Source organism: Carassius gibelio, chromosome B1 (assembly GCF_023724105.1).
Source record: "Carassius gibelio isolate Cgi1373 ecotype wild population from Czech Republic chromosome B1, carGib1.2-hapl.c, whole genome shotgun sequence".
NCBI classification, from domain to species: Eukaryota; Metazoa; Chordata; class Actinopteri; order Cypriniformes; family Cyprinidae; genus Carassius; species Carassius gibelio.
In genome coordinates this window covers 15,545,310-15,571,384 of record NC_068396.1, presented here as the reverse complement: position 1 = coordinate 15,571,384, position 26,075 = coordinate 15,545,310, and the positions used below count along the sequence as shown (strand labels likewise).

The window sequence follows — 26,075 nt, the reverse complement described above, 5'->3', positions numbered from 1 at the left end:
GCTAACTGAGGAACAGCTTGGCTTGTGGTAACAAGCTCACTGCTTGATTGCATCACATCCGAGGGAGAGAGTGAGAGGGTGGTGTTTTTTCTGTGTGTGTGTTTTTTTTTGTAGGTAGGTAGGTAGGTAGGTGAATGAGGTCTGAAAGAGGAAGCGGATTGTCATGAAGGCGTGTTAGCCACCAGTCACTATGCAATGAGTCTGGGCCATCGCTTCCACCGAGGACTCTGGGAAATGAATCTTATACTATTCCTGCTTTTGGCATTGACAGCAAGCTGGACTGGACTTGGTAGGTGCTCACGGTAGTAGATCATTTTTTTCTTTATGTAGGATCCTATCTCTCTCGTTCCCGTTTTCCCCATTCATCTAAAGAAACTCTCTTATGTCCTTTCTGCTCTCTTCTTCGTGGTCCTTTGAAATCATTTTACACTGTAATTGACCCCTAGGCAACACAACGTTTGGAATCGAAGTGTGCTTTTAGGACACATTCAAATGACCTGTCATATCTTTTGACCACAATGAACAATGATGAAAGCTGAAGACAGGATGGTCACATTACATTATAACTAGTTCTTTGACTCATTTTGTTGCATTTGGTTGCATGCAAAAAACAAAACTCTGACGAACAAAGATGATGTTGACTCGGGAGGACCAATGTGTCTTTCTCTTGTTTTGCGCCAATAATTTCCTCGTAAGTGATTATTAGTTTCCTCCTTTTTACCTCAGCTGAATATGAATTTCGATATCCATTACTGCGTTATGAAAATGATGTTTTAAAATGTTGAGTAACAGTCTACAGAGGCTTGCAGTCAATTTAAATATATAGAATTAATAGTATACTAATAAAATTACAGTAAGATGATTTTGGTAGCATTTCAGGTTCTATGTATTAACATTAGTTAGCTAAAATGAAATAAACAACACTTTTACAAGCCTTTACTAATCTTGGTTAATGTTAATTTCTACATATACATATTTTAAACAAATGGGCATTAACATTACATAACTTGTAATGAACAATTAACAATGTACTATATGCATAATTAACAGTATGAATATGAAATGAATCATTAATTTAAACTGTTCAATAAACATTAAACAAACCTATATTAATAAACCATGTGAAAGTATTATTCTGTGTTTTGAAAAGAGGACAAGGAATGTTTCTAATCTCTCTTTAGTGTATTTGGAGACTGATTCTCAGATAACATTTTTCTTCTGAACTGAAACAGGCCTCGACTAAACCTCATATACAAATCTAGATGAAGGCTCTTTTTTAAAGTCACTTTTTAAATGTGTAAACTTGCTTATTGCATGTCATTACAGTTCAATGTGAAGACGATAAGAACACTACCGGTGAGTATCTGCTTTAACACACTTCATTTTTATTAGATGTGATGTAGAGGTCAGACAGTGGCTTTAGTCCTGAATCAACTTTCTTGTGGTCTCTGCCATGGAACTAAAATGTCATTTAAGTTTGAAGCAATATTTTGTACATGGTGCCTGCCACAGTTTTTGTTGATTTAAAGAAACAGCATATGTGCACTTACTTCTACTTATAAATCTGATCTGTTTCTGATCTGATAATGTATACATTTAACGGTATTAGTAACTAACGGATCAGAGAGGGGGGAAATAAAACTCAAGTAATTGAATTGAATATTAGTGATATTATCTTGATAACTGAATAATCAATATAAAATACAGAATACGGTTAAAAAATTAAGTTTAATATATATGCAATTTCACTGCAAGACGTGCATATGTGTTCAAGCAACTATCTGAAAGAGTTTTTAGTGCGAGTAGAAACAGCAGCTCCTAAACCAGAAACTACTGTTAGACTTTTTAGCTAAACTTGTAAAATGCTTGCATAATTTACCCAACAGTGGAAAAGATAGTGTGTGAATTACGTTGCTCTAAAGAAGATGTCAGAATGCATTTTTTTAACCTATTTTGCACTTCTTCTTTTTTTCTTCTTTTTTTTAAATTTACATTAATGTTAATTTAATAAAAAAGAAGTTAATGGCCACTAGGTCTTTATTTTTAGGTGTTTTTGCACAAAACATTTTGAATGTGCTAAGAATATATATATATATATATATATATATATATATATATATATATAAACATACATATATAATAATTATTATTATTATTATTATTATGTAATTTTGTTTTTTATTGGGGCAAAAGATAACCACCTGTTTAAAATATTCTAATGCAACTGTAGATATGTCAACTATCATAAATATATATATATATATATATATATATATATATATATATATATATATATATATATATATATAGATAGATATCGAGAGATCTTGTTTTTAGGTATATCACCTAGCCATAGTTACTGTATATTATAACTGTCTTGTACAAAAATCGATTTTTAATGTATACACTATTCAAAACTTTGGAGTCAGTTTTTTTTTTTTTTTTTTTTTAAGAAATTAATCATTTGATTAATCAAGAATGCATTAAACTAATCATGAAAGTAAAGACATTTATAATGTTACAAAAGGTTTGTTATTATTATTATTATTTATTTATTTAACATAAATGCTGTCCTTTTGAAAGGTAATCAAACACGGAAAAAAAATGTATCGCAGCTCAACACTGAAAATAATAAGAAATGTTTCTTGAGCCTCAAATCAGCATATTAGATTGATTTCTGAAAGATCATGCACTGAATACTGGAGTAATGGCTGCTGAAACATTTTGCTTTGTCATCACTGGAATATTTCATTTTTAAATGTATTAAAGTAGAAAAAAGTTACATTCTGTGACAGTAAAATTAAACATTATACTTATACTTACATATAAACATGTCTTTCTATGTTATATTACACTATCTACTAAGCATATTTTTTTTCCTACCCCCTACTAAAGTACTGTTAAATATAAAAGCAACAGTTGCCGTTTAGATTTATTTGTAAAGATATTGTTCTACAGAAGTATATGTTAAATTTTAAGTTAGGTTAAAACTTAAACTTTATTAACCCTAAAATCTGAAAAGAACATAAAAGACTTTTACAAAAGATTTACAGTTATAAAAATGTATGTAATGTATTAATTATAAACGCATATTTACATTTGATTTATTTATTGCTTTAAAGAGAATTTGTTGGATAGTGCAGGCTCTGGAGATGATGGCAGCCAGAGTATGTATTGCTCTTTTCAGATGTTTGACATCAATCTGAAATATATTGTCATTTCATTGTAACTTTATCTGAGCAACTTTTTCTGTGATTGTTAGTTCAGGAAATGCCTTGTTTACTTAAATCTTGTGCAATTGCAAATTTAGACCCCCTACCAACCACTAAAAATGAGGAAGAAAAGCAGACTACTGAGGCAAATCCAGTCGCAGACACAGATGATCTGAACCCAGTCATCGTACCTCTAGTTCTCACACTGGTCATCCTCACTGTGATCGTGTGTGTCGTCATGATCTACTGCAGGTGGAGAATAAAAGATGCTGGTATGTTGCATTCAATCTAATACACTTTACAGACTCAAAATAACCTGCCAATACACCAGTTTACACATTTATCTAAAGACAAAAATATTGACACATCCTGGGAACTATCCAGACATAAATAAAACCTGAAGGTGGATGTGATAATGGTATGATAATGGTAAAACTCTGAGAAAACTCAGAATGGTAAAACTCTGAGACTGAAAAAGTGTTTCTTCCCTTTCTCCTCACATTGTTTACAAAAGAAGATCCTTATCTGGATCATGAAGACCACGGAAAGGTGCCAATGTAGGTACAAGTTTTTCAAAGCATGTTGTGTTACTATTATTATGCATAATGAGTGACCTGTGCTGGCTGTATTTTAGTAGTTTAGTTAAGATGTAAGTTTCTTTAAGCGGTTTTGTAGCTAACACAAATGTGCAAAAATGCTTGCGTGTGTATCACAATAACAGAATCGACCCACAACGGATTGTTTTCAGACCTTGCAACCGGAAACACGTATTGTGAGAACATATATAGAACATATGTGTTTAAGCATAACATGGTTTCAATACTAGTTTTTGGATGTTAACTAATTTAAGACCATATCCTTATTTTTTTTTCTTCAAAAAATGTTTGATAAATTCCTATAATAACTAAGCCATATTTCCATTTGTATTTTAATTAGGAATTTATTTAGTTTAAATATATAAATGTATAGTCATTATTTGCACGCAAGCATTTTGCTGTGAATGTTTTAACATACACAAGTCTTGTACTGCAATAAATGGATAGTACACCAAAAACAAAACTTGCTGGAAGTGTACTCAATTCACAACCATTTACTCAGGCTATCCAAGATGTAGAGGAGTTTGTTTCTTCATCAGAAATAATCTGGGAAAATGTTGCATTCCCTCACTTGCTCACAAATGGATCTTCTGCAGTGAATGGGTGCCATCAGAATGAGAGTCCAAACAGCTGATGAAAACCTCACAATAATCCACAACTCGAAGTAATCCTCACAACTCCAGTCAGTTTTTTGTACAATGCACAGAGCAACAGTTTTTTTCTATTTGTTTAGAACTGGTTTGTAAATGGTGTTTTTGGTGATAAGGGCAGATTTTTCTCTTGATTCAGACAAGACTACTTTTTTTTCAATGGGAAAAGCAATATCATGAATAGAGGACTTTTAGACAGGTGCTAAAAACATCTTAATGAGGAATTGTGTAGATTACCTGTGTATTATTGTAATGCTTATATCAGCTGTTTGAATTCATTCTGATGGCACCCATTCACTGCAGAGGTGAGAATGTAATGTTAAATCTCTTCAGTTCTGATAAATAAACAATCCTTTTGACTTTTTAATGTCCTGAGGATGAGTACATTTTCATTTCTGGGTGAACTATTTATTTAAGACAACACACAATGTTTGCAATAATAAATCTTTTTAATGGCTGTTGTGTTTTGCCAGTTCAGACTGTTCACATATATTGGTAATGCAATAAATGATGTTCCACAAAAGCTGCTCATTTTTAGTTGGTTCCTCTTCAAACAGGAAAGTCTGCTACAGTACACAAAAATAACTTCCACCTATTAATAAACTGCCCACATAAACACAGTTATTACAGTTGTGATTTGAATAATTACTCAAAGCATCATCAGTAATTATTGCACTCAGTCTATGTAACTGCATGTCTTGTTTACTTTTTTTATTTTTCTATTGCATCTGTTCAAAAGGGGCTTTTTGTGAATGAAGAATGTGAAAATGAACATGAACTGAGATGCATATGTCGTCCTTTTTTTTGTTTTGTTCCCAGGCCCATGTTTGATGATGATATCCCATCAGTGATGGAGCTGGAAATGGAAGACATAGAAAATTGGATGGCAAAAGGTAACCGCTGAAACGTTTATTAGTCATTTTGAGACTCTGAGTCACGGTTCATATCTAGGCCTTGGTGTGTCTCAGATATTACAGATTAATATTGGGTAACCAAACCACAGGTGCTGGAAAGAATGACAGTCTGAGTTCAGAAAAATTAAATAATAAATCAGGCCTAAATTTGTAAGATTTAGATATTTAAATTGCATGTCCATCCGCTTGGTTTACATAGTGTTAAATGTAAACAAACGAATAAATTTAATCTGATGTATATTTGCTAGTTATGGATAAATGACCCAGGTAAGAAACAGACCAGATTTCTGTCCTCAAAATATATTTAAATTGCTTAGAAACAGCATAAATCTGTTCATTGTGAAAAAAAAAAAAATGTGGGTAATAAAGATGGCTAAAATGGCTACCCTTACCAAAATAATTATACTTAAAGTTTATTTTATTAAGTATACTTAAGTAAGGTTTGAGTATATTTTTAAGTATACTTTATGTAGCAAGTATACAAATATAAGTGTACTAGTAGTATACTTGTAAGTGTACTGTTTCAATACTCCTTGGGACTCAATTGGCCCAGTTTCTATTATATAAAACAATACTTTTAGGTATACTTTAAGTATAACAGTAGCAAACTTTGAGTACACAGCTATGTTTGTAGTTTGGACTGCAATTATACTAAAGGTGAACTTATAGGTATACTGATAGTTTACTAATTCAATACTTTGTACACTTTGAAGTATAGTCTCAGTAAACTACTAGTTTAGTAGATTTATACTGCAAGTATACTCATACGTTTTCTTTAAGGGAACTTTACATTATACTTTAAGTATACCACTATGTCCCTATTTAGGTTTTATTTTGTGTATATATATTTTTTTTTTTTATTTGAATAACTGAACACAGAAAAATATCAAAAGAAAGAACAGAGTATCTGCTTGTTAACAGAAACATTTTATTCTAGCTTCATGCATTCTTTTTTTAAAACACGTTAATGTACTATTGACAAATATGCATCATATGGTGTTAAAATTAGTTTGTGTTAAAACTGTGTAATCCAAATGGATAAACATTTTATATGCAAATCAAATACATAATTAGTTCTTTTAGACCTTAATAAATGTGCATATATATGGAGTTTATTTTATCATGTTATCATGTTTTTATTGTGTTAGCTCTATTTTGTTATTCTTTTTTTTAACCTAAATCAAAATTACCCAACTGCGGTTTGATTAAGATTAATTGAAATGCACAATGAAAAAAAAAAAAAACATGATTTTTGAAAATTGTTTAAAACGGATTTATCAACACTAGGCTGTTACGTTTATTTGCAGGTGAACGTTCATTCAGTAAAGTTTGTACTTTGACCAGCAGGGGGAGCCATTGCACTACAAACATTCAACTGCTCAAAGAAACTTCCTCAGCTTTCAAATAAATCGCTCATTAGGCTGCTTTTTAAAAACTCATTCACACTTAAACCACCTTTTTTTCACCAGAACTTCAACTTTACGGTTCAAAACATCCTTCATACAAACTGTATTTGTACTCTGTGTTTATAGGTTTGAAGTTATTTGCGCTGTGAGCAGTGCTGTGAAAGTTTGTAAAGCACTGTGTAAATGTATGATCTATTTCTATTAGATAAGATAAAAAGATGTGGAACATATTTTGTTGAATGCTTTAAACATAAAGAATCTGTGTCTTTTCATCGTTTACTTGCAGATGGAGGCAAGAAAGTGGACACTGGCCAAATATAATGAATAGCTTTTCAGTGAGTACACTAGACTTATTATTCCCTCCTTTATGCAAGATGTAGTCCAAACCTGGGAAGGCTACACAATTTCTAGAACAAAGTCGGAGCGTATTCACAGTACAGTATTGGCTTGGACAGCTGTCTAGCGGTTAGAAACAGGAAAGCCATTGTGCTAGCTTGCAAATATTTAATTTTCAGGACAGATCTGTAACAGATGTTGTGCATTTCTTGATTATTTACATTCACACATCATATTTCACTGCACTTCAGATTGAATTCAGATCGTTTCAGATTGTTTCCAACTTGTAATGGAAAAGAGTTGTACGCATAAATAGTTGTACTAACATTTCAAAAGTGTACAGTAAATACACAGAGCAACCGTTGGGTTCCCATCAGTAACATGAAACTTTGCTGATCCTCTTGGAGGTTGTGGAGGGTTAGACATTTGGAAAATAAAGGGGTCTGCAGCACTGGACATGGTAAAACTGTGCTGAGAGGTACGGGGAACACACACATATGACCGACTGAGCAGTGGTGCAAGACAAGGCACGAAGATATGCGTTCGGATGTGTCACACCCTGTAATGTAATGTCTAAGGTATCATTTCCTGGAACTGTGAAATGACATAAGGTTACCTCTTACTTTACTTTCAAGTGGAATGCCTCTCAGAGTTTAGTCAACAGCTACTGTACACATCAGCTTTCCCTGTGCATACTTTAGTCCTGCTTTTAATGGCTGCACAGTTCGGTCAAAATGACATTTTTTGTTCATTTTGTCATGCAGAACATTTTCTCATCAAGCAGTTTGAATGATGATATGAAAAACATCATGATAACATATTTCTGCTTCTAAGATATTCAAGGAAAAAAGAACAAAAAGACTGTCAGGACATTAAGGTGAACTCTGTATATGTCGGCAGAATTCACAAGACTATTGGCAAAGACGATCCCTACTAAGTTTTGAAGAAAAATCACACTTTGTTTTTTGGATACTTAAACCACATTGAGTCAAGACATTGAAAACACTTTCTGTAATGCACTGACCCTTGTCAAGTGACTAGATTGTCAAATAGTGTTGAAGTGGCAGTCTAATAGAATAATAAACTGCAGCATTGTCTGTTGCCCTCCACATAATCAGCACAGAGTGGCGAACAGCTCTTACACAAACAGCCATTGACATCCACTTGCTTACTAATGCAGATACAAACACATACTATGTCATCCTGTCAAGTTTGTTTTGATGAGGCTGCGTACGAGGAACAGAATAGCTGTGACGACTGACTTCTGACCCCCGGGTCCGCGCTGCCAGCAGTGACATCTGGTAGTCATTACAGCAGGCATGCGTGGAAGTGCGGCTCGGACCAGGCCACAGATGAGGAGGGCCTCTTTTTTCCCCTCTTGCGTGCTCTCTGTCTCGCTCTCCCTGGGAACACCAGAGGGTCAGAGTCCACAAGCCAGGAATGCAAGCTTACGTCATGCAGACTGTGTTTTTCCCAGGATCGGATTGGTATCAGGCGCTATGGGGGAGCAGGCTTCACAATAGCTAGGTGATGTCAAGGATGACAAATTAATGTTAATATCAACATAAACGGAGAATATCTGAGGCCACATCAGTACAGGAGTAAGGGCACAGCTCTTTTTTTATGCTGAATTGAAACTATTCTGATCTGAAAGCAGAAATTCTTTGCAGCAATAATTGGAATATAACAGCTTGTTAAGGACTATATACAAATGCACAAAGGTCTATTATAGATTAGTCCACAAATGTCCACAGTGACTTGTCAGTGTGCAATCTAACAATAAATAACTATGCACTAAGTACATGAGTACACTGTAGTTTTTAGAGCGCAATTTTGCACTTATTTTAATTCTTTTTTTTTTTTCTCTGATTTGTTTTACAGGTATCGGCTGTGTCTTCATGTCTTCATATCTAATGTTGCACAGTCTACATGTTGTAGTACACTTAGGTACATGGAATTCAGATGCTCATAAGAGAAGACATTTGCTAATGATTTTAGATTAAATTCATAATGCTCTAACTTTAAAAAAAAATATTAAACTGCTGTGTAAAGACCATTGCCGTTTGGATGAAAACGGACAAACAAAAATAAGCAGATGGATTTTTCTGTCTGTTGCACTGAGCAGTATACAACAGCTCTTCTGGAAGCTGATGTGGTCTTCTGTGTACTTTTGATATTGATATTTTCAGCATTTTTATGTGGAGTACAACAAAATAATAAACAATGTTGTATCTTTATAATGTAATCATCATTCTTCTTCAACAGTCTTGATCTAAATGCAATGACTGCCACAGAACTTCAAAAATAAGAAACATTACATCATTCCATTTAAATGATAAAAACATGAACATTTTAACCTATGTAAATATTAATGCATAAGTTGTATTATTTTTTATTTGCAGCATTGCAAGTTTGTTTACAATTTATATGAAATGTAATAATTCGTAAGAAAACACCAACACATTTCCTGCTGTATGTATTGTTTGTTTGTTTTTGTATTAAAAGAGGGACTATTGTTATCATTGCTCTTTTGTGTGAGTACATTTGTTGTGTTCTTTACATAAAGGAAAGATTCTTTAATGTTTTTGATAAGATGTTGATCTTATGCTCATCAAAACTGCATTTATTTGATCAAAAATACAGTAAACGTTATTATAGTGAAATATTATTACAGTTAAAATGTGTTCTATTTTTAAATGCAATTTACTCCCTAAAGCTGAATTTTCAGCCGCCGTTACAGTGTCCTGTGATCCTTAAGAAATCATTCTGATTTGGTGATATAGAATATGCTGATGTGGTGACAAAGTAACAATTCTACTGTGGTGCTTAATAATTTTTTACAAATTATGATCCATTTTTAGGGTTTTTTTAATGAATAGAAAGAATAGCATTTATTTGAAATATATATATTTGTAATTATGTAAAAATATTGACTGTCACTTTTGATCAGTTTAATGATAAAAGTACCCCCCCCCCAAATCAAATCAAATAATAAGTAGTGTACATGCAAGGAAGCAATGTAGTATATGTCATAACTTGCACCCATAGTACTTCATCTAAATCAGAATAAATAGTTTGCTAATTTGACTACAGAAACACTTAACACCTCATACTCCAACCACACTATAATCTTACCTATCATGACATGACCATGCTAGTTATGACTATTTATTGAAAGTGAAGGACAATGAACTTCCTGTGGGAAGACCTACAGTATATATTTGTTATATGTTGCACCCATGACTGTAATTCATGAGCATTGTTTTGGCTTTCACCTGAGTTAAAGTTTCAACTAAGTGCATTTTCTAATGCTAAAGGTCTGGAACTCAATAGGAATGTGAAAGAACACTGTTTACCTTTGAGCTGGGCTTGGAACAAAACACAGCTTTAGGCAAGAGCAGCCGCTGTCATGTGGCGCAGCAGAAGCGTTGCGGTTCAGTATAAAAGTGGTGGAAAACAACGCCAGATGGAACTCATTCGATTTCTTTCTTCTCCAAGTCTTGTCTGGTCTGTTTGGTTTTAAAACCCTGTTGATCAGATAATAAGTGCAGAAACATTTGGGTTTTGAATGAGTTGTTTGTACTCACACATTAATGATTTCATGTTATTGCTCTATTATCTGTCTAGAACAGTCAGTTTAACTTATATTTAGTTTGCTCTCAGATTGTAGGGTTTTGTAAGCTTGTAAGTATTCCGTTTAGTACAATCAGTATGTGTATCTGCTACTACATGAATAACTATTACATAAAAATAACATTAATAATCAAATAATAGTTTATACTACTACAATAAACGTGTTATTCACAAAAAAGAGTATGTTTATATATATATAAAAGGGTAAAAATTCCAATACAGTACAATTAAAATACAATGAAATGAGGTACAGTAAGTACAGTAAAGTAAAGATAAGTGTTAAAACATCTGTTGCGTGCTTCTCACGTTGTATGGCACTTTAGTTTTTGATAGATTAACAGTGAACATGAAGCAACAGTAAAAAAAAGAGAAAGATTAAATCTTGACTAGTCTTTTCATTACAGTGATGACAGCAACTTTTGTTGAACACGCCAATTTCAATAAAAAAAATATATAATTTAATAAGACATATGAAATAATAAAACCTAAAACGGGGCAATTAAACGGGGAATCTAAAATAATACTATTTGGCCTTTTACAGTCCGCAGACATGGCAACGTCATTACGTCGTATTTAAGCGACTGAACGAGAGCGATGGTGACGTTCCTGGACGACACAGTGACGCCATCATCCGTGGACAGGGAGTCGTAGAGGAATCGGTGGGATAAAGGCGATCGCGCTTTAACGGAGAAGCATCGGAGTCTTGCGCAGTATCCCTGGCGTTCTTTAAATCAGTCACATATTATTCCAGGGAGATTTGAGTTTTGGCAGAAGATAAATAAACAATAAAGCTCTCCCTGGTGCGTGGGTTGGAAGGGTTGGCGTAACGTTCCTACTTTATTCCATCGGATGAAAATGTTTGGCTTGTGCTTGTGAAAACTTCAACTCGTTTTCAAAGGATCGTTTCATCTTTCTTTCGGGCAAACCGGAGAGGAGAAGAGGAGAGACCGGTGACCGTAATTGGACTCTGGATAGGATACCTGGGGGAGCTAACTGTCCCTGTGCACACAGAAGCCTAATTTCCTTCGACTTTCCACCAGTTTCCAGGGTAAATACATGCATCTGTCTGATAAAACGTCTTGCAAATGTAAGCTTGACCATGCTAGTGTGATTTTGCAGGAGTAACGGACCATGTGATCAGCTTCACCACACAACCTCATGCTGGTAGTGCATATATGAAGCTGATTGCATGGCCTCTCTCGTGTGTATAATATTCAATATATGTACAGCTGCTTATGGTATGCTTATATTTAATATGCCAGTCTGATGTGTAGGTTGCATGTCATTAAAAAAATGCAGTGTTCATTCGCATGCACTATTCTGAAACTGTTGTTGTTGTAGTTAAACTAACGTTACATTAACCCAATTCCAAGATATAACGTTAGATAGGACACAACAAATACGCAGTGTTTGCAGCTGCGTAAAACACATCTAATACAAAAAGCCTGATTGAAGTTTTTTTAAATTTTTTTTATATAAATTATTTATTTTTCACTATCGCTGAACTTTGCTCATACTGATTTTGAGTTAAACTTCAGATATTGTAAACTAAATAATTTTTTCTTGTTTTAAATTATAATGTACTTGTAGATAAAACCGCTGTCGTTGCCCTCACTGGTTGTCTTACTTCACCGGTGTGTTTATAAATGTATATATATCGCGATTGCTTGGGGTTTTAGAATAATAACGATTACTAAACCCATATGCCATCTTTATGAGTATTCCTTGTGTTTTCGCGTATTTTGCTGTAGTTTAGCCGGTTAGCGACAGGAGGTTTAGCTTAGGCTAACACTACTAGCTGGAACATGTGAATGCGAATTCTTTTACGAATATGTTTATCCGATTATCCACTATACTGTCGTTTATTTTATTAAATGCTGTTTTGTGTGCCCTTGTCATCAAGTGTAGCAGGATAACATCTCATAGCGCTTAGCCTAGCGCGTTAGCTTAGCTGGCTAACAATCGACATTCATCAGCCTTTGAATCACCACCGCCGCGTCCCATAAGGTCTTTAAATCCACGTGAAGCGCCCGCCAACATCTGCAGACTTTTCGCCCTTTAATATGATTTTTTTCGGGAAATATTAACCGGGCTGGTACGCTGTGAGGGAGAAATTATTAATTTGTACAGATCTATGTGCAGCGCGTGCACCGCGCGAGACAAGCACATGTTAGCACCGACTACATTAGATTTAAGTTTGTCAAAGCATGCTTTCTTGTTTCAAACTCTTTCGTTGAACTTCTGTCTCATTTTCTCCCAGCCCCAACATCCACGTAATAATAATAATACCAGCACTTTTTTATATCCATCTCTCCACACGAAGGAATTGAACAAATTGAGGCTGCACTACATTATATGAACACATGGCTACACAAAACTTCTTTAGCTCTGACAGGCAGATACTTTTCTCTATTTTCGTAACCACACAGCAATTTTATATTGATTTCATTTATAAATATACAAGAGTGGGGCTTCTACTTAAGTTTAGGGACTTGCACAGAGTGAGTCTTTGAACGTTTCAGCATCTTCTGTAATATTACGTAACTTGTTTTACAGGGTTTGTATTAAATGCCTCTATTGCTCCATGTGTTTATATAATATCTGTTGTCAAATAAAAGCTTTACTTGGAAAAGGAAGGAGGTTTCTCCAGAGAACAGAAGGAGGTCAGTTTGCAAGTTTAAAAACATTTCTCCAAGCTCTGCACCTCTAGTTTTAATAGTTTTGTGACACCTGTTTGAAAGTTAAACCACCGGCAAGAGTTGCACAGACCCCTCTGGGTTTTGTTTGATTTGGTTTTTGATGTCGTTCTGAATTTTGTGGGTCACTCTGGGATACAATGTAAAGGGTTTGATAAAACTGGAGGGGAGGGAGAGGAAAAAGAGCAGGAAATACATAGGATAGTGTGTGAGATCTTTCATCCTCTCACACCCTTTCCACAACATCCATTTCCACCTCCGAGAGCCCAGAGTCACCCTCCTGCAGGGAACCGGCATCCCTCTCGGAAGGGTGTAGGGTGCTCTGTCTCCGCTAATGTTTTGAGCTCTTTTATGCTGTGGCCTTTATGCTATGAATGCTTTCAAGGTTTCAGTCTGCTGTATAGATCTTTGAGACTTGCTGAATGGCCTTAATGTTTTGATAAGACACAAAGAGAGCATACAGAAGACATGACCGGACTGGAAGATGAGAGAACAGAACCAGGTCATCTGATGAGTGGCTCTTTGAACAGAATATTTTCAGGCCAGCCACTTCTTAATGACACTCAGCTATAATAAGAGCAGGTCTGCTGTGTGGCTTTGATTAAAGATAGTCGAGGTTAAAAGAGATGCAGCCGTTCACTGCAAACTCCCTTTGTGTTCTCTGGGCTCCTCACCAAAGGCAAGTTTTCTAGAATTTCACTGGTGTTCTGTTTCCCATATTATGGATACTGTTGCTCAATTAAAAGCTTTACTTAGGTGAGCTACATGAATTTGACATTGAGTAAATTATGTGAAGGGCTTACCCAAGTCTTCCAAAACTGGGAATTCTTCTGCTGAAAATCAGCTCTTAAAGTTCATGATTTTTGGAAAAAGGCAAGTGCATATAACTCGTACTGAAGCTTTTACTAAAGCTTTACTATTAGGTCACAAATGGCATGCTTAAAACTCTTTAGATAGCTTTCTTTATTTTTGCTCAATTGGAACATGTTCTTCATTTGTTTATAACGTGTATCTAGATTTGAGCTGTTTTAGCTACAAATAAAAGTGCACCACTGACAGCGCAGTTTTGAGGCCCAGTTGCACTAAGAAATTCTAACTATAACTAAACTAGCATCCACACAAATGGACCATAATGTTAGTTATTGTTCTCGGTGTGAACTGGCCTTTGTATGTTATTTAACACATTTTAGCATATGCAAGCCTATTATGCAGAATTCTGTGGATTTTCACAAACAGGGTAACACAGTAAGGTCTCATTAATTAGAGTAATAATAAATGTTGAGCAATAAATTACTGTATTTATTCTTTTAAAGGGGTTATATGATGAGAGTTAAATGTTTTATTTCTCTTTGGAGTGTTACAAGCTCTTGGTGCATGAGCAAGATATGTAAAGTTGCAAGGACTTAAGTCTCCAATCCAAATAGATATTCTTTATCAAAGTTTACTTTAGACTTTGCCACATTCCCCTAAAATGGCTCTTTCAAACATGCCCCCACGTCTACGTCACTCTGTGGAAATATTTGCGTAATGCTGCCCAAATGTTCATGCAAAGAAAGAATGCATGGTTTCAGTAACCGCAGTTAGGGGCGTTACATTTCCGATGAGTGTTTGCGATGTTCGGCCAATCATAATGCACTGGGTCAGTTGACCAATCAGAGCAGACTGCACTTGACAGAAGGAGTGTCTTTGTAGAAAACTACATGTTTGAGAGAGGCTGGGCTTAGAGGACCTAAATAATGTACAGTATTTGAGAAATAATGTGTTTTTTGAACATTAAAGCATGTCAACATATTCTGTTAGACCAAGTACACACAATAATGATCTTTAAAAAGGCATCATAATACCCCTTTCATTTTATTCATGTTTTAGTAAATCTTTAAGCAAAATTAAGTTCTATAGATGTATTGTTCTGTATTAATTTTTTGTGTTGATGTAAGGCAAAAAAACTAACATTTCTCAAAACATATTCTTTGTTAATTTTTAGGTAAAATATCCCTGTGCCCACAATACCTTATGAATTCTTGATATGGTTATGTCTCTTCATCTTGTGTGCTGAGGGAATAGAAAAGGCCACGGTCACATGACTTTCATCTCTTCTGCTGTAACGGAGGTGTGAGTTGCCATGGAGTGCTGCTGCCTTTTCATGCGCTCTCACAGCAATCAGACACAAGCAGAGAGGATGCTGATTCTTTCAGGAGAAAATACTACAGGGATGTATGTGTTGGATAGCTCTCTTAGTCAATCCAATGCATTCATCAAATGAGTTTGATGGAATCAATTCTCAAATACCCATGCCTAATATTAAAACTTGGACTCCATGACATCCTTCTCGTATGACCATTAAATTAGTTCAGTAGTGCTGAAATGAGTGTAGTAATGCTGTGGGTAGTGAAGTGAAAAAAACATAGTGTTGGCTTCTCCACAGTTGAAGTGGTTACCTGATAGCTTTCCCACGATGTGTGTGCTAAATAGATGCTAAAACATTCAAAATAAATCAATGGAGATGTGCTAATTAAACATCAGATCGTACTGGTTTTAAGCTCTTTTCTTTTCTCTTAATACTATAGAAAAGCACTAAAGGTTTTTATCTTGTTTATTTTCATATAAAAATACGGCATGCAGTTGCATCAAACCATGGTATAAACTAGGGATGCATTGATCCGATACTCGGGATCGTTATCTGCTCCGATACTGGCATTTTCGGGTATCGGTCAGACGAGACCGATCCAAATCCGATACTGTGCGTATACTATTGTGTCATTGTTGAGCCCCACGGAAGGCACAAAAACATTCTAAAGCACCAAAATGTTTTTGTGGACATATTTCAAGTTTCTGAAGCTATTCCATAGTTTCATGTGAGATACAGATTCAGAAATTCAGAAGTCATTAAATTCAAGTCCACATTATCTCTTCTTTCCTCTGCGGCTGTTTGTCATCCTCCATTCAGGAATCAAACTGCATGTCACGTTCTGTTACTTCAGTCAACACGATGAAACTCCCTTCAAGAGTGCACATTAACTGAGGTTTAATCGTTAAATTAACGCACAGATTTAAAACACTACATATCAATATATCTTCCCTTTGTACTAGTGATGTCCGGTTCGCAAAGGAATCGTTTGATTTAACCGGTTGTTCTTGTTGAATGTATCGTTTGAACTAGGGGTGTGACGGTTCGTATATAACCGTGAGACCGGCGGTTATAGTTGAACACCGTCATTAGAACTCTATAACCGCCAAAACTGTGTCATTAAAATATTTTTTACAAACATTTTTTAGATAGGATCATAAGATGCGCAATATATCGGGAGACATGGTTTTTACCACTTAATGAAGTTTTGTAAAATCGTCAGACATGATATTTACCACTTCATAAAATTTTGCTTTGTAGAAAACCTTTCTTAAAAACGAATTTCGTTTTGTACAAATTTTGTCTTAATTTTAATAAATGTTTCATCAACCAATTGTGTGTATTTTAATAAATAAAAAGCAAATATAGCAGACAATGATAACCGACATGGAAGCACCAGCGCGCCGCATTCACTTGCACTGCACTAGAGCTCATCTCATCGCAAATGAAACTCAGCGTAGGCCTATGCCTCATACAATAGCATTAAATATCTTTGCTGCATCCTTTCTAGAACAGACAATGGCATTTTTTTTGCGACTCGCATCAGCAAAGCATTGCATGGCCATAGACCGCAAAACAATCAGCGGATGGCGGGCGGGTGCGGCTTTGAAATTTGCTCTAAAAACGTTGGCTCGGATGATGAGTTTTGTGACCGATCTCTTTAATAAATGGAGGTCTGAAATCTCTGCCCCTTTACCGATCAGAGCGCGCGCTGACACGGAGTTAACCCGCTATCTCCAAGAACAACCAATTGACTCTACGGTAGACCCCCCCCCCCCCCCCCCCGACGGTTAAGTTATGAACCGTCACATTTGACTCACGTCATAACCGTCATCACCAATTCTGAAACCGGCACACCCCTAGTTTGAACCAGTTCGCGACTCCAGTAAGCATTGATCCACAAATTACTTACGTATTTAATGTGGCTAACACGCCATCTGAGTCGAAATAAACCAACATCGCCGGAGTAACTCATTTACTCAAACAGTACACTGACTGAACTGCTGTGCAGAGAGAACTGAAGATGAACACGAGTTGAGCAGCTTGTGTGTTGTATTAAGTTGCTATGTGGACTCGGAGGACTGCGCAACCTGCACACTGTGACTCCGTGTTGTTTCAAGCTCATCATTCTGTGCACAGGATGCGAATAACCACTCTGTGCCACTTTGTATTGGTGCCTTTAGTATTATAATACTTTTCTGTGCAATCAAAGATTATTAATAGTCTTTCTTGTTCTGTCCTAACTATCACATGTTGCTGCCTTTAGTACTGTGCTATACATTTAAAATGAATGTCTTTTAGATTTCTATATAAATGTATTTACTTGTTTACATGAATGTATTTTACAACAATAAAAAGAGCAATGTGTAATATTTGACCAGATTTTAGACTTATTGACTTATTTGTAAATTAAATATTTCACTAGATTTTATAAAATGATTGTGCACCCGTCAATATTTTTTTTTTCTACAATCTTTTGCTACTGAATTATCCACTAACCTAGTTTGTAATAGTATTTTTGACACCGATTATGATTGTATATATTTTTATTTATTTTTCATTAAAATGAAGTTGTGTATATGTAGTAGATTGCGATTAATGATCATGTCAACACAGAGAAGTATAGAAATTCTACATTGCTTGATTAAAAAATAAATAAATCTGTGCTGGTATCGGATTGGATCGGTATCGGCAGATGCTCAGAATTTTTGTTATCGGATCGGTTATGAAAAAATAGTATCGTTGCATCCCTAGTATAAACATCATTAAATGTAAATTGTGTTAATCACAATTACAATTTCTAGGGAATAATCAACTATTATTATTATTTTTTTTTTTTTAAATCATAATCATGCAGCCCTCTTTCCTTGGTTACCGCTGTAAACAAAACAGAGCTGTGCTTATAAAGAACTTTAATTTGCATCGTTCAGAGGCAAGATGAAACGAAAATACCACGTTAACTTTTCTAAAGTCGTCAGTTCCCCTCAGAGATACATTCATATAAACTCCTACTCAAATTGTGTCGTGATTTGTTCGGCATCTCAAATGATTTGAATCATCACATATTTGAATAGATTTTCAACTGACTCTATCGTTACAATCCCTACTTTTTGCATATTTTCTAGGTTCACCTCACTAATTGATTGGTTGGTTGCTGGACTGCTAGTGGACCACCCTGGCCCATACCTAGTTTAAAGTACAAGTATAGCAAATTTGAGAGCTCTGCACACAAACATTTGTTCCATCAAACACTGGAATTTTCTGTTTTGTCTAAAGCGTTGTGAAATTCACAGAGTGATATATTGGTGTTAGTATAAAATAACAGAGTGTGACTGATCATTTTTCTTCTTTCCTGACTCTAATGTTTCCGCAGCTGTAGCCAAAACAAAGTTTGGTAGAAAATCAAATCAAAACACTGAAAGGCTTAATTTCTCCACAGATGTCTCATCAAGCCTTTCTGTGAAATTTAGTTTTTTTTTTTTTTTTTTTTTTTTTTTATGCCTTGGGTGTATGCCCCTGCCTTATGGGTGGTGAATTCCTGTGTTGCTCTGTGCATCACACTTGTGAACGCACAGCCTCCGTGTGCCTCTTCTGATGAATTATGAAGTGTTTATTTGCTTTTTCTGTAATGAGCTCCCTTTACTTTTTCATTTTTGTTTCTATCTGGCCTTTGGAGACAGAATTTTATGCCACCTTAGTGATTTTTCAGGTTTTGCATTTCTCTAAAGTTGCTGCAGTCTATCTCTTGGAGAAAACTAGGCTTCGTTTGTTGAGGAAACAAAACATGGGCTCATTGCCTGCTATTGGGAATGTGAATTTCTCATAATGATGATTATGTGCTTTCTGTTTCTCACCTGTTGCTGTGCCGTAAACCTCTTGAGCATTGACACTATCACATGGAGGGTTTTGTTCTTCACTTTCACTGTTTAGTTCTTCATTTCTCTTTCCTGTATATGCAGGTGTGTCACACCAGGCCAGTCATGTGACTAGTCACTTGATTGGCATTTGAATGGAGGATGAATTCAAAGATGACTAGTCCTGTTAACAAAGCAACTAATAGTCGATGGCTGTAAAGGAAATCAAATTTGTCTCAATCTGTAGCAGTCTCTTCTAAAAAGTTCATACAGGAAGGGCTTGCCTCACACAACCTTTCAGTATAGATGTATTTTCACACCTGCTCTTATTTCAATCTGACATATAAAGCTGAAATGTGTCGTTTCAAATAGAATTGGGGTCAGTGGCATGAATCTGTCTCTTGAGGATCTTTAAAGGGAGTTTTTTTTAAATTTTCTCCTTCTCATGCTGTCACAGATGTATGTGACTGACTTTCCTCCAGTAAACATGGTTCTTCAGATGTGCAGGCTGCTTCAGAAATCCCTCAAATAAAAAAATGATGGTGATCCTTATGACCCCAGATGATGAATCAATGTCTTCTGAATCTAAACGATAGGTTCTTGTAAGACAAATTGTTTATTATATAAACCACTATTTTGTTTAATGCAGGTTCATGTTTGATGTAGACGTCAGCACATTGTAAAGTGATGGTCCTCTGTGTTTCCATGTCACTTCTTTTGTGTTTGCATCATGATTTAAAATGTACTGATATTTATGTTGAAGATGAACTCAGGAAAATCTATTTTTATGAAGAATTCAACCCGCAGGTGGATCACTTATAAGCCTAGTTAACACTGCATTTTGATCTATTTCTACCTCCGTCCACTTCATCTTTCCATATGGCCCAATTTCATTGTAACTACTTTGCTCTGGCCTTCAGAGATTGTACTTGCAGAGCTTCTGGACACTGTCAGCAAGAGCAGTGTCAATAATTTAAAGCTCTGCCATCCAGCGCTTAGCTCTGATTTGCATTAAGGTTTTTAAGAGATCACAAGCAGCCAGGAGAACATTATGTGAACCACCAAGTTCAGCATATGGTGTAGTGATATCCCTCTTCACCAGCTCTATCCACTGAAGCATCCTTTTAAACAGCTACATAACACATTTCCTTTTTGTATTCCATGTAGTTTGGAAAACTCTGGCTGCATTTCACATTGGTTTTCAAGCGCTACATGTAAAGCTGGGGAGTTAAGCTCAGTCCTGTTCAAACACATTTGCTTGGAAATTTCTAGAGATCTTTGTGTACGCTAGCATACAGTCCAATTGAGTTTGGTAGTGCACATGATCGACACATGCGCTCTAGAAGCTTCATCGTTGTCCAGTGTCTGTTCTGGATTTCACAAAGTTATGACTGATAAAAATATATATTTGTACTCTTTTAATCTAAAATTGCAACACTCTTCTCATAAGCCCTTCACACAACCACAAGTTCAGTCTCTTTGGTTTCATTTTCTACTGTGGAAAAATGGTCTGAGCCAGTGTTGCCACCTTGTGGAACAACTGATTAGTGCAAAACCAGGTCAAGTTTTTAAATAAATGTTCCATGAAGAACCTTTAACATCTAGAACTTGGAAAACTTGTCTCTCTGAGTCGGGCCTTCATAATGAGACAATCATATTACTATATTTGATAGGGGTGCTCCGATCACGATCGGCCGATCGTTATGCGCATCTCGTCAGTAAAGCCGGTTCTCTAATCAGCGGTTAATTCCATCAGGTGCGTGATTTCACATAGAGCAGCTGTTACTACACAGAGCCTTTGTTAATAGAGAAGATGCGCAAATCACGTTAATTTTCAGCGTTTTTTGGCGCATCTTCTCAGTTAACAACTCATTAACGATCGGCCGATCATGATCGGAGTACCCCTAATATTTGAATAACAAATTGTGAAATTCATTCCTTTGTGGTATTATAACTAAAACAGTGTTTTTGTTGCATAAAGCAAACTGAAAGTTGAGTGATTTTAAATTTACATTGCTCGCTGCACACTTACTGATCTCTTTATATAGTTTGAAGATATATTACAGTCTGTCTAGATTACAGTTCAGTGTTTCCAATCAACATGCTCCTTTCAGGGTCACAGCTGGACAATACTTGCATCTAGTTTCCAGAATTCCCCCTTTTTTTTATATGACTTTGCTTGTTCATTCATAATTCATTGGAACTTTTAATGATATTTCTGACTCCACATGAACACTAGGGGTGTAACGGTTCACAAAATTCACGGTTCGGTTCGATACGATACACTGATGTCACGGTTCGGTTCGGTTCGGTTCGATACGTTTTAGATACAGCAAAATGTAAAAACATCTCAACTTTTCAGAATGCCGCAAGCGCACCGCGGGTCATGTGACAAGAACCAACCAATCAGCTTCATCCTTTCCCGTAACAAGGTTGAGAGCTCAGCCAAGATGAAGGATCAGCTGATCATAGTTGTATATGGATTGCAATTTTGAAATAAATTTAGTAGCAGAGCTACTGCAAGCGATTTTTAGAGCTGCAAATCCATTTATCCTTCGCTGAAATTTCCGCGTCTCATGGAGAGAGCACGTCATTGTTGCTTAGCAAAGACAGACGCCTCATGAGCGCTTCTGCCCAAGCGCTTTGGAAAGGAGGAGAAAGACGCGCTTAGCGTTTTCCACGCGTTTTTAGGAGCGATATGTGAACGGCCCCTAAGGCGCTCGCTCACTCAGCACGCGCTGAAGGCTCGTTGCAAAATGTCTAATGCATTTAACAGACCAGAAATATAAGATCCTAAAATAACCAACAGGTCTGGTGTTTGGGTTGGATTCCCTGTAAGCTATAGTGTCTAAATGCTGCAGGGATAGTTTGCTGCGTGCATGTTTCTCCTTTTTTTCGTCTTTTCCCAGATAGTACTGACGCATATATCCCAGATATTCCCGCTGGTGTTTTTTTTATTTTTATTTTTTGTATTCCCGCTGGTGTACCCTGTCATGTTGCAGATGCGACATACCGTTGTTTTTTTATCCACCACTCTCTTGCCATCACCATTATAGCTTAAAGGGAATCCAAAGTGCACCCAAACACCAGACCTGTTGGTTATTGGGGGATCTTCTCATTTCTAGTCTGTTAAACGCATTGGCTGTTTTGCAACGAGCCTTCAGCGCGTACTGAGTGAGCGAGCGCCTGCTGAGTAGCCTAACATAAACATATAAGATGGTGTTTTTTTCTTCTTCGGGAGTGTCAGGGGCGTTGCCTGTTACGTTGTTTGGGTTATTGGGCTACCTTGTTGAACGCATATCATTATATTTCTATCTCTCTCTTTTTTTTTTTTTTTTTTCAAATATAATTAATTACTCCAACGAACCGTTCGGTATACATAATGCGTACCGCGTACCGAACCGAAAGCGTCGTACCGAACGGTTCAATACGAATACGCGTATCGTTACACCCCTAATGAACACCTATACTCTGCTTGAAGGTGTCCCTTTTCAAGACCAGGATTGGACACCCATGACCTAAAAGTTTTGCATAGAATCAAAGGTAGGGATTGTTGTCAGGAATTCCACCCTTTTAAGATATTAAATGATGTAACGGCAGTCCAAATATAATATTTAAAACTCCAGCTAAGGCAGCATCTCATTTGGTTGTTTTCAACTGGAATTGGCAGCTGAGAGCTGACAAATTGGAGTTCCAAGAAATTTTCAACTCGAGTATTCCCGCTACTGAAAGCTTGAACATGAAATAAGACTTGCTTGCATTTTCATGCGATTTAAAGTACACTCAGAAAATGATTTGCCCACCCTCATGTCCTTACAAACACAAGAGTTGTTTTGGACCCCAGGATCTTTCATTATATGGACAACAATAATTCTACATGCTTCAAAGGCTATTTTTGCTCTGTCATGATTGAGAGCTTTGTTTACTTAAAGGTGTGAGTCTCAATGTCCTTTTCACACAACTACTGTAAATAACCAAAATGTGTGTGAATGCAACCTTAATTATGATTCATATCGGACAGACAAGTGACAACCGTATTCTGCTGCTGTGCGAACCTGGCCAAAATATCATCTTCTGTGTTGAGCAGAAGAAAAGTCTGGAATGACACGAGCCTGCAATGGCTTCATATTTTTGGGTGAACTATGTCTCTGAGATGTAGACTATAAAAACATGCTTGTCATTTATCTTACAAGATAGAATTACACTACATTGATTAAATATTTGATTAAATCAAATAACAGTGGGACTTAAGTTTGATGCTGCATTACTGAATTAAAGTAGCTTGACTGTGTGGTTTCTGGGTAATGTCTGGGTAAATTGTGATTTGTGAAGACTTTGGATTGTGTCCTGGAAAGTGTTCGAGCAATACAGAAAGGCTCATTCTCAGTTCGTCTGTGCGTGCTGCTGTATCCACTCACTCTCTTAAAGTGATCTAAAAGGATTACCTCTACCAGGGTCTTTTGCTTTAGTTTTCAATAGGGCCCGTGAGAGGTTGTGAAAGGGTAGCCCTCTGCATTGTCTTGAGCTCTTTGTGTCCTCTGTGTCTTTGTGGTTTCACCCTGGGACCCAACAGCTGCCCTGCCCCCCACCAACTCCCCCGAACATCAGCACTTTGAAAAAAAAAAACCTAGTTGCTTCGATTTGGCCCTGTATTCCATGGGACCAAGTGCTTTCACAATACTTCATGTGAACTATGATCAACAAATGTGAGATTTATCAGTTTCACATTAGCTTTTGGATGACAAAAGAATAATCGGGACTTCACGTGGGAACCCCTAGTCCACTTCAAGAAAAAGTCTGTCTTCGTCTTAAGCGCCCTTTCACATCACTTGCATCAGGGCCTTAGTACACCGCTGCTTTGACCTCCAAACAAAAAGTGTTACAAATAGTGTCAAAGTGCAGTTTTTATGAAAATACTGGGTAACAAGAAAGTGTATACGATAAACATATCAAAATATAACAGAAATATGATTCTATTGTTCAGCCTATGTTTTTTTCCAGATACCAATAGAAAGCAGAGCTGCTTATGTAATGCATATATATATATATATATACATAAGAGTTAATTTATGTAGACGGTAAATAGGATTTGCTAAAATGCGGGAAACATTTCGAAAGAAGGGATTTTTTTTTTTCACTATCCATTGGTAAAGTTGTCAGTAGAATTGACAAAGTAGGCCTGCTTGGCCAAGTGGATCACTTGATGCAGATAATCTACATTTCCAGAATAATGGCCCATTAATCAGCCTGGCTGGTATGTTTATGGATCACTATTTAATGTTATAAATTATTTTTTTGTGGCGACATACAGGGAAAGTGTGTCAAAGTCCAATGACCAAATTGCTATCCCAAAACTCTGAATATATTATATAATGTAATGTTGCTTTGTACTTTAAACCATGTTTGAAAGCCACAAACTTGGATGCAAAGTTAGATGTGTCTTTTGTAAAGATCTTGACTTGACCTATATGGTTACATGATGAACCTTTTAACATTTAAACATTTTCTTTGGCCAGAATGTTGTTTATCATGGAAAAATGTTCTTGAGGTTGTTAAAATGGTTATTTTTAAGAAATGGTCACTGAAAGGTTCGATGGATTTTTCTTTGGCATCGCTTCTAATAAACATTCATTCATGTTCTCTGTCAATCATGTTTTGTCTGCAATCATTATCTGCTCTGCAATATCACTATGGCTGATACTTCATTTCATAGAACATTGATGCAAGTCATATAAAAGGGCCTTTAAAAAGAGGGAGCTGTCTTGGTTGATTCTCTTATGCCAGCACTACTGTCTTTTGGTCCTCTGAGGAAGGACTCCCACCCCCATCTCCTGCCCAACACAATCTTTACACACTCACACTGACTGCTGTGGTGCAGGACAGTTCTTCAGAAGAGGGGGCCCCTAGTAAAGGACTGTTTCCATGGAAACACCTGGCTTTATGAATGGATCTTGGGGAAACCTGGTCATCGGCCTCCCAGCATCCTTCACTGGCACCACAGGACGATCCTGTTTCAATCAAGACAGCCATCTGCAGCACACTTGCCTTGTAAACTCTTTAGGGTATTTAACTGTATGTCAAACTTTGGATGTTTTCTATCATTCTGAGAAGTTTCCAGGAAAAAAAAATTCTCCTCTGAGCCAAAGCCTGTTGTGCTTTAGGTAATAAACTCACATGTGCCAAATCTTGCATAATTTAGAATTCTTGAAGGAGCCTCTTGCCTTTAACACAGTTCTCAGAGCTCATGTGAAACAACCTTTCACTGCTTTGGAGGAACTTCATCTTTTTGGATTCCAGCTTTTCTTGAATATGATCCCCCCCCCCCCCCCCCCCCCAAAAAAATCTACTGTGCACCCCTAGAGGTGCTTTTCTGCCCATCCGTCTATCTTTCGCTCACAGTATCAGACTCAAAATGGCAAGTCTGCCTTTTTGCTGGCCCACATTCATGTCTTCCTTCTGCCCTGTTGACACTGAATTATTTACCCTGTGCATCAGAATTCTCAGGTGCTGGAACTGACTGCATGCATCTCTACAGAAAAGACAGGCCCATCAAATCTTTAATACATGTAGCTACTGGTTGGTCTCTGTTTGCACCAGTAATATGCTGAAGAAACTTGTCCCTCAGTCTCTATCATCTGGAACAGAAGTTG

General features: G+C 36.4%; 2 protein-coding genes across 5 annotated transcripts in view; both read left to right on the top strand.

Moving 5' to 3' along the window:
* The first annotated feature begins 61 nt into the window (after positions 1-61).
* LOC127948610 (transmembrane protein 154-like) lies at positions 62-9,624 on the top strand. 3 transcript variants are annotated; one of them, XM_052545171.1, is made up of 8 exons: positions 62-289; positions 1,327-1,356; positions 3,123-3,167; positions 3,311-3,484; positions 3,730-3,769; positions 5,278-5,351; positions 7,065-7,113; positions 8,996-9,624. In XM_052545171.1, the coding sequence occupies exons 1-7, from the start codon at positions 196-198 to the stop codon at positions 7,097-7,099; spliced, it is 492 nt and encodes a 163-aa protein (XP_052401131.1). In that variant the 5' UTR covers positions 62-195; the 3' UTR covers positions 7,100-7,113; positions 8,996-9,624. The 3 variants fall into 3 exon arrangements, with proteins under 3 accessions (XP_052401131.1, XP_052401130.1, XP_052401132.1); XM_052545170.1 differs by having other exon boundaries at positions 3,727-3,769; XM_052545172.1 differs by lacking the exon at positions 3,123-3,167 and having other exon boundaries at positions 3,727-3,769.
* Positions 9,625-11,362: 1,738 nt separating this feature from the next.
* fbxw7 (F-box and WD repeat domain containing 7) overlaps positions 11,363-26,075 on the top strand; it is a 167,332-nt gene continuing 152,619 nt past the window's right edge. For both annotated transcript variants that reach the window (XM_052545197.1, XM_052545196.1), the window contains exon 1: positions 11,363-11,795. The gene's annotated coding sequence lies outside the window, so the exon portion shown is untranslated. The remainder of the gene's footprint in view (positions 11,796-26,075) is intronic.

Coding starts and splice junctions, on each gene's coding strand:
- LOC127948610 (XM_052545170.1), top strand. CDS start 196: ATGAGTCTGGGCCATCGCTTCCACCGAGGACTCTGGGAAATGAATCTT. Junction 3,168..3,310: donor TGGAGATGATGGCAGCCAGA/GTATGTATTGCT, acceptor TTGCAAATTTAG/ACCCCCTACCAACCACTAAA. Junction 5,352..7,064: donor AGAAAATTGGATGGCAAAAG/GTAACCGCTGAA, acceptor GTTTACTTGCAG/ATGGAGGCAAGAAAGTGGAC.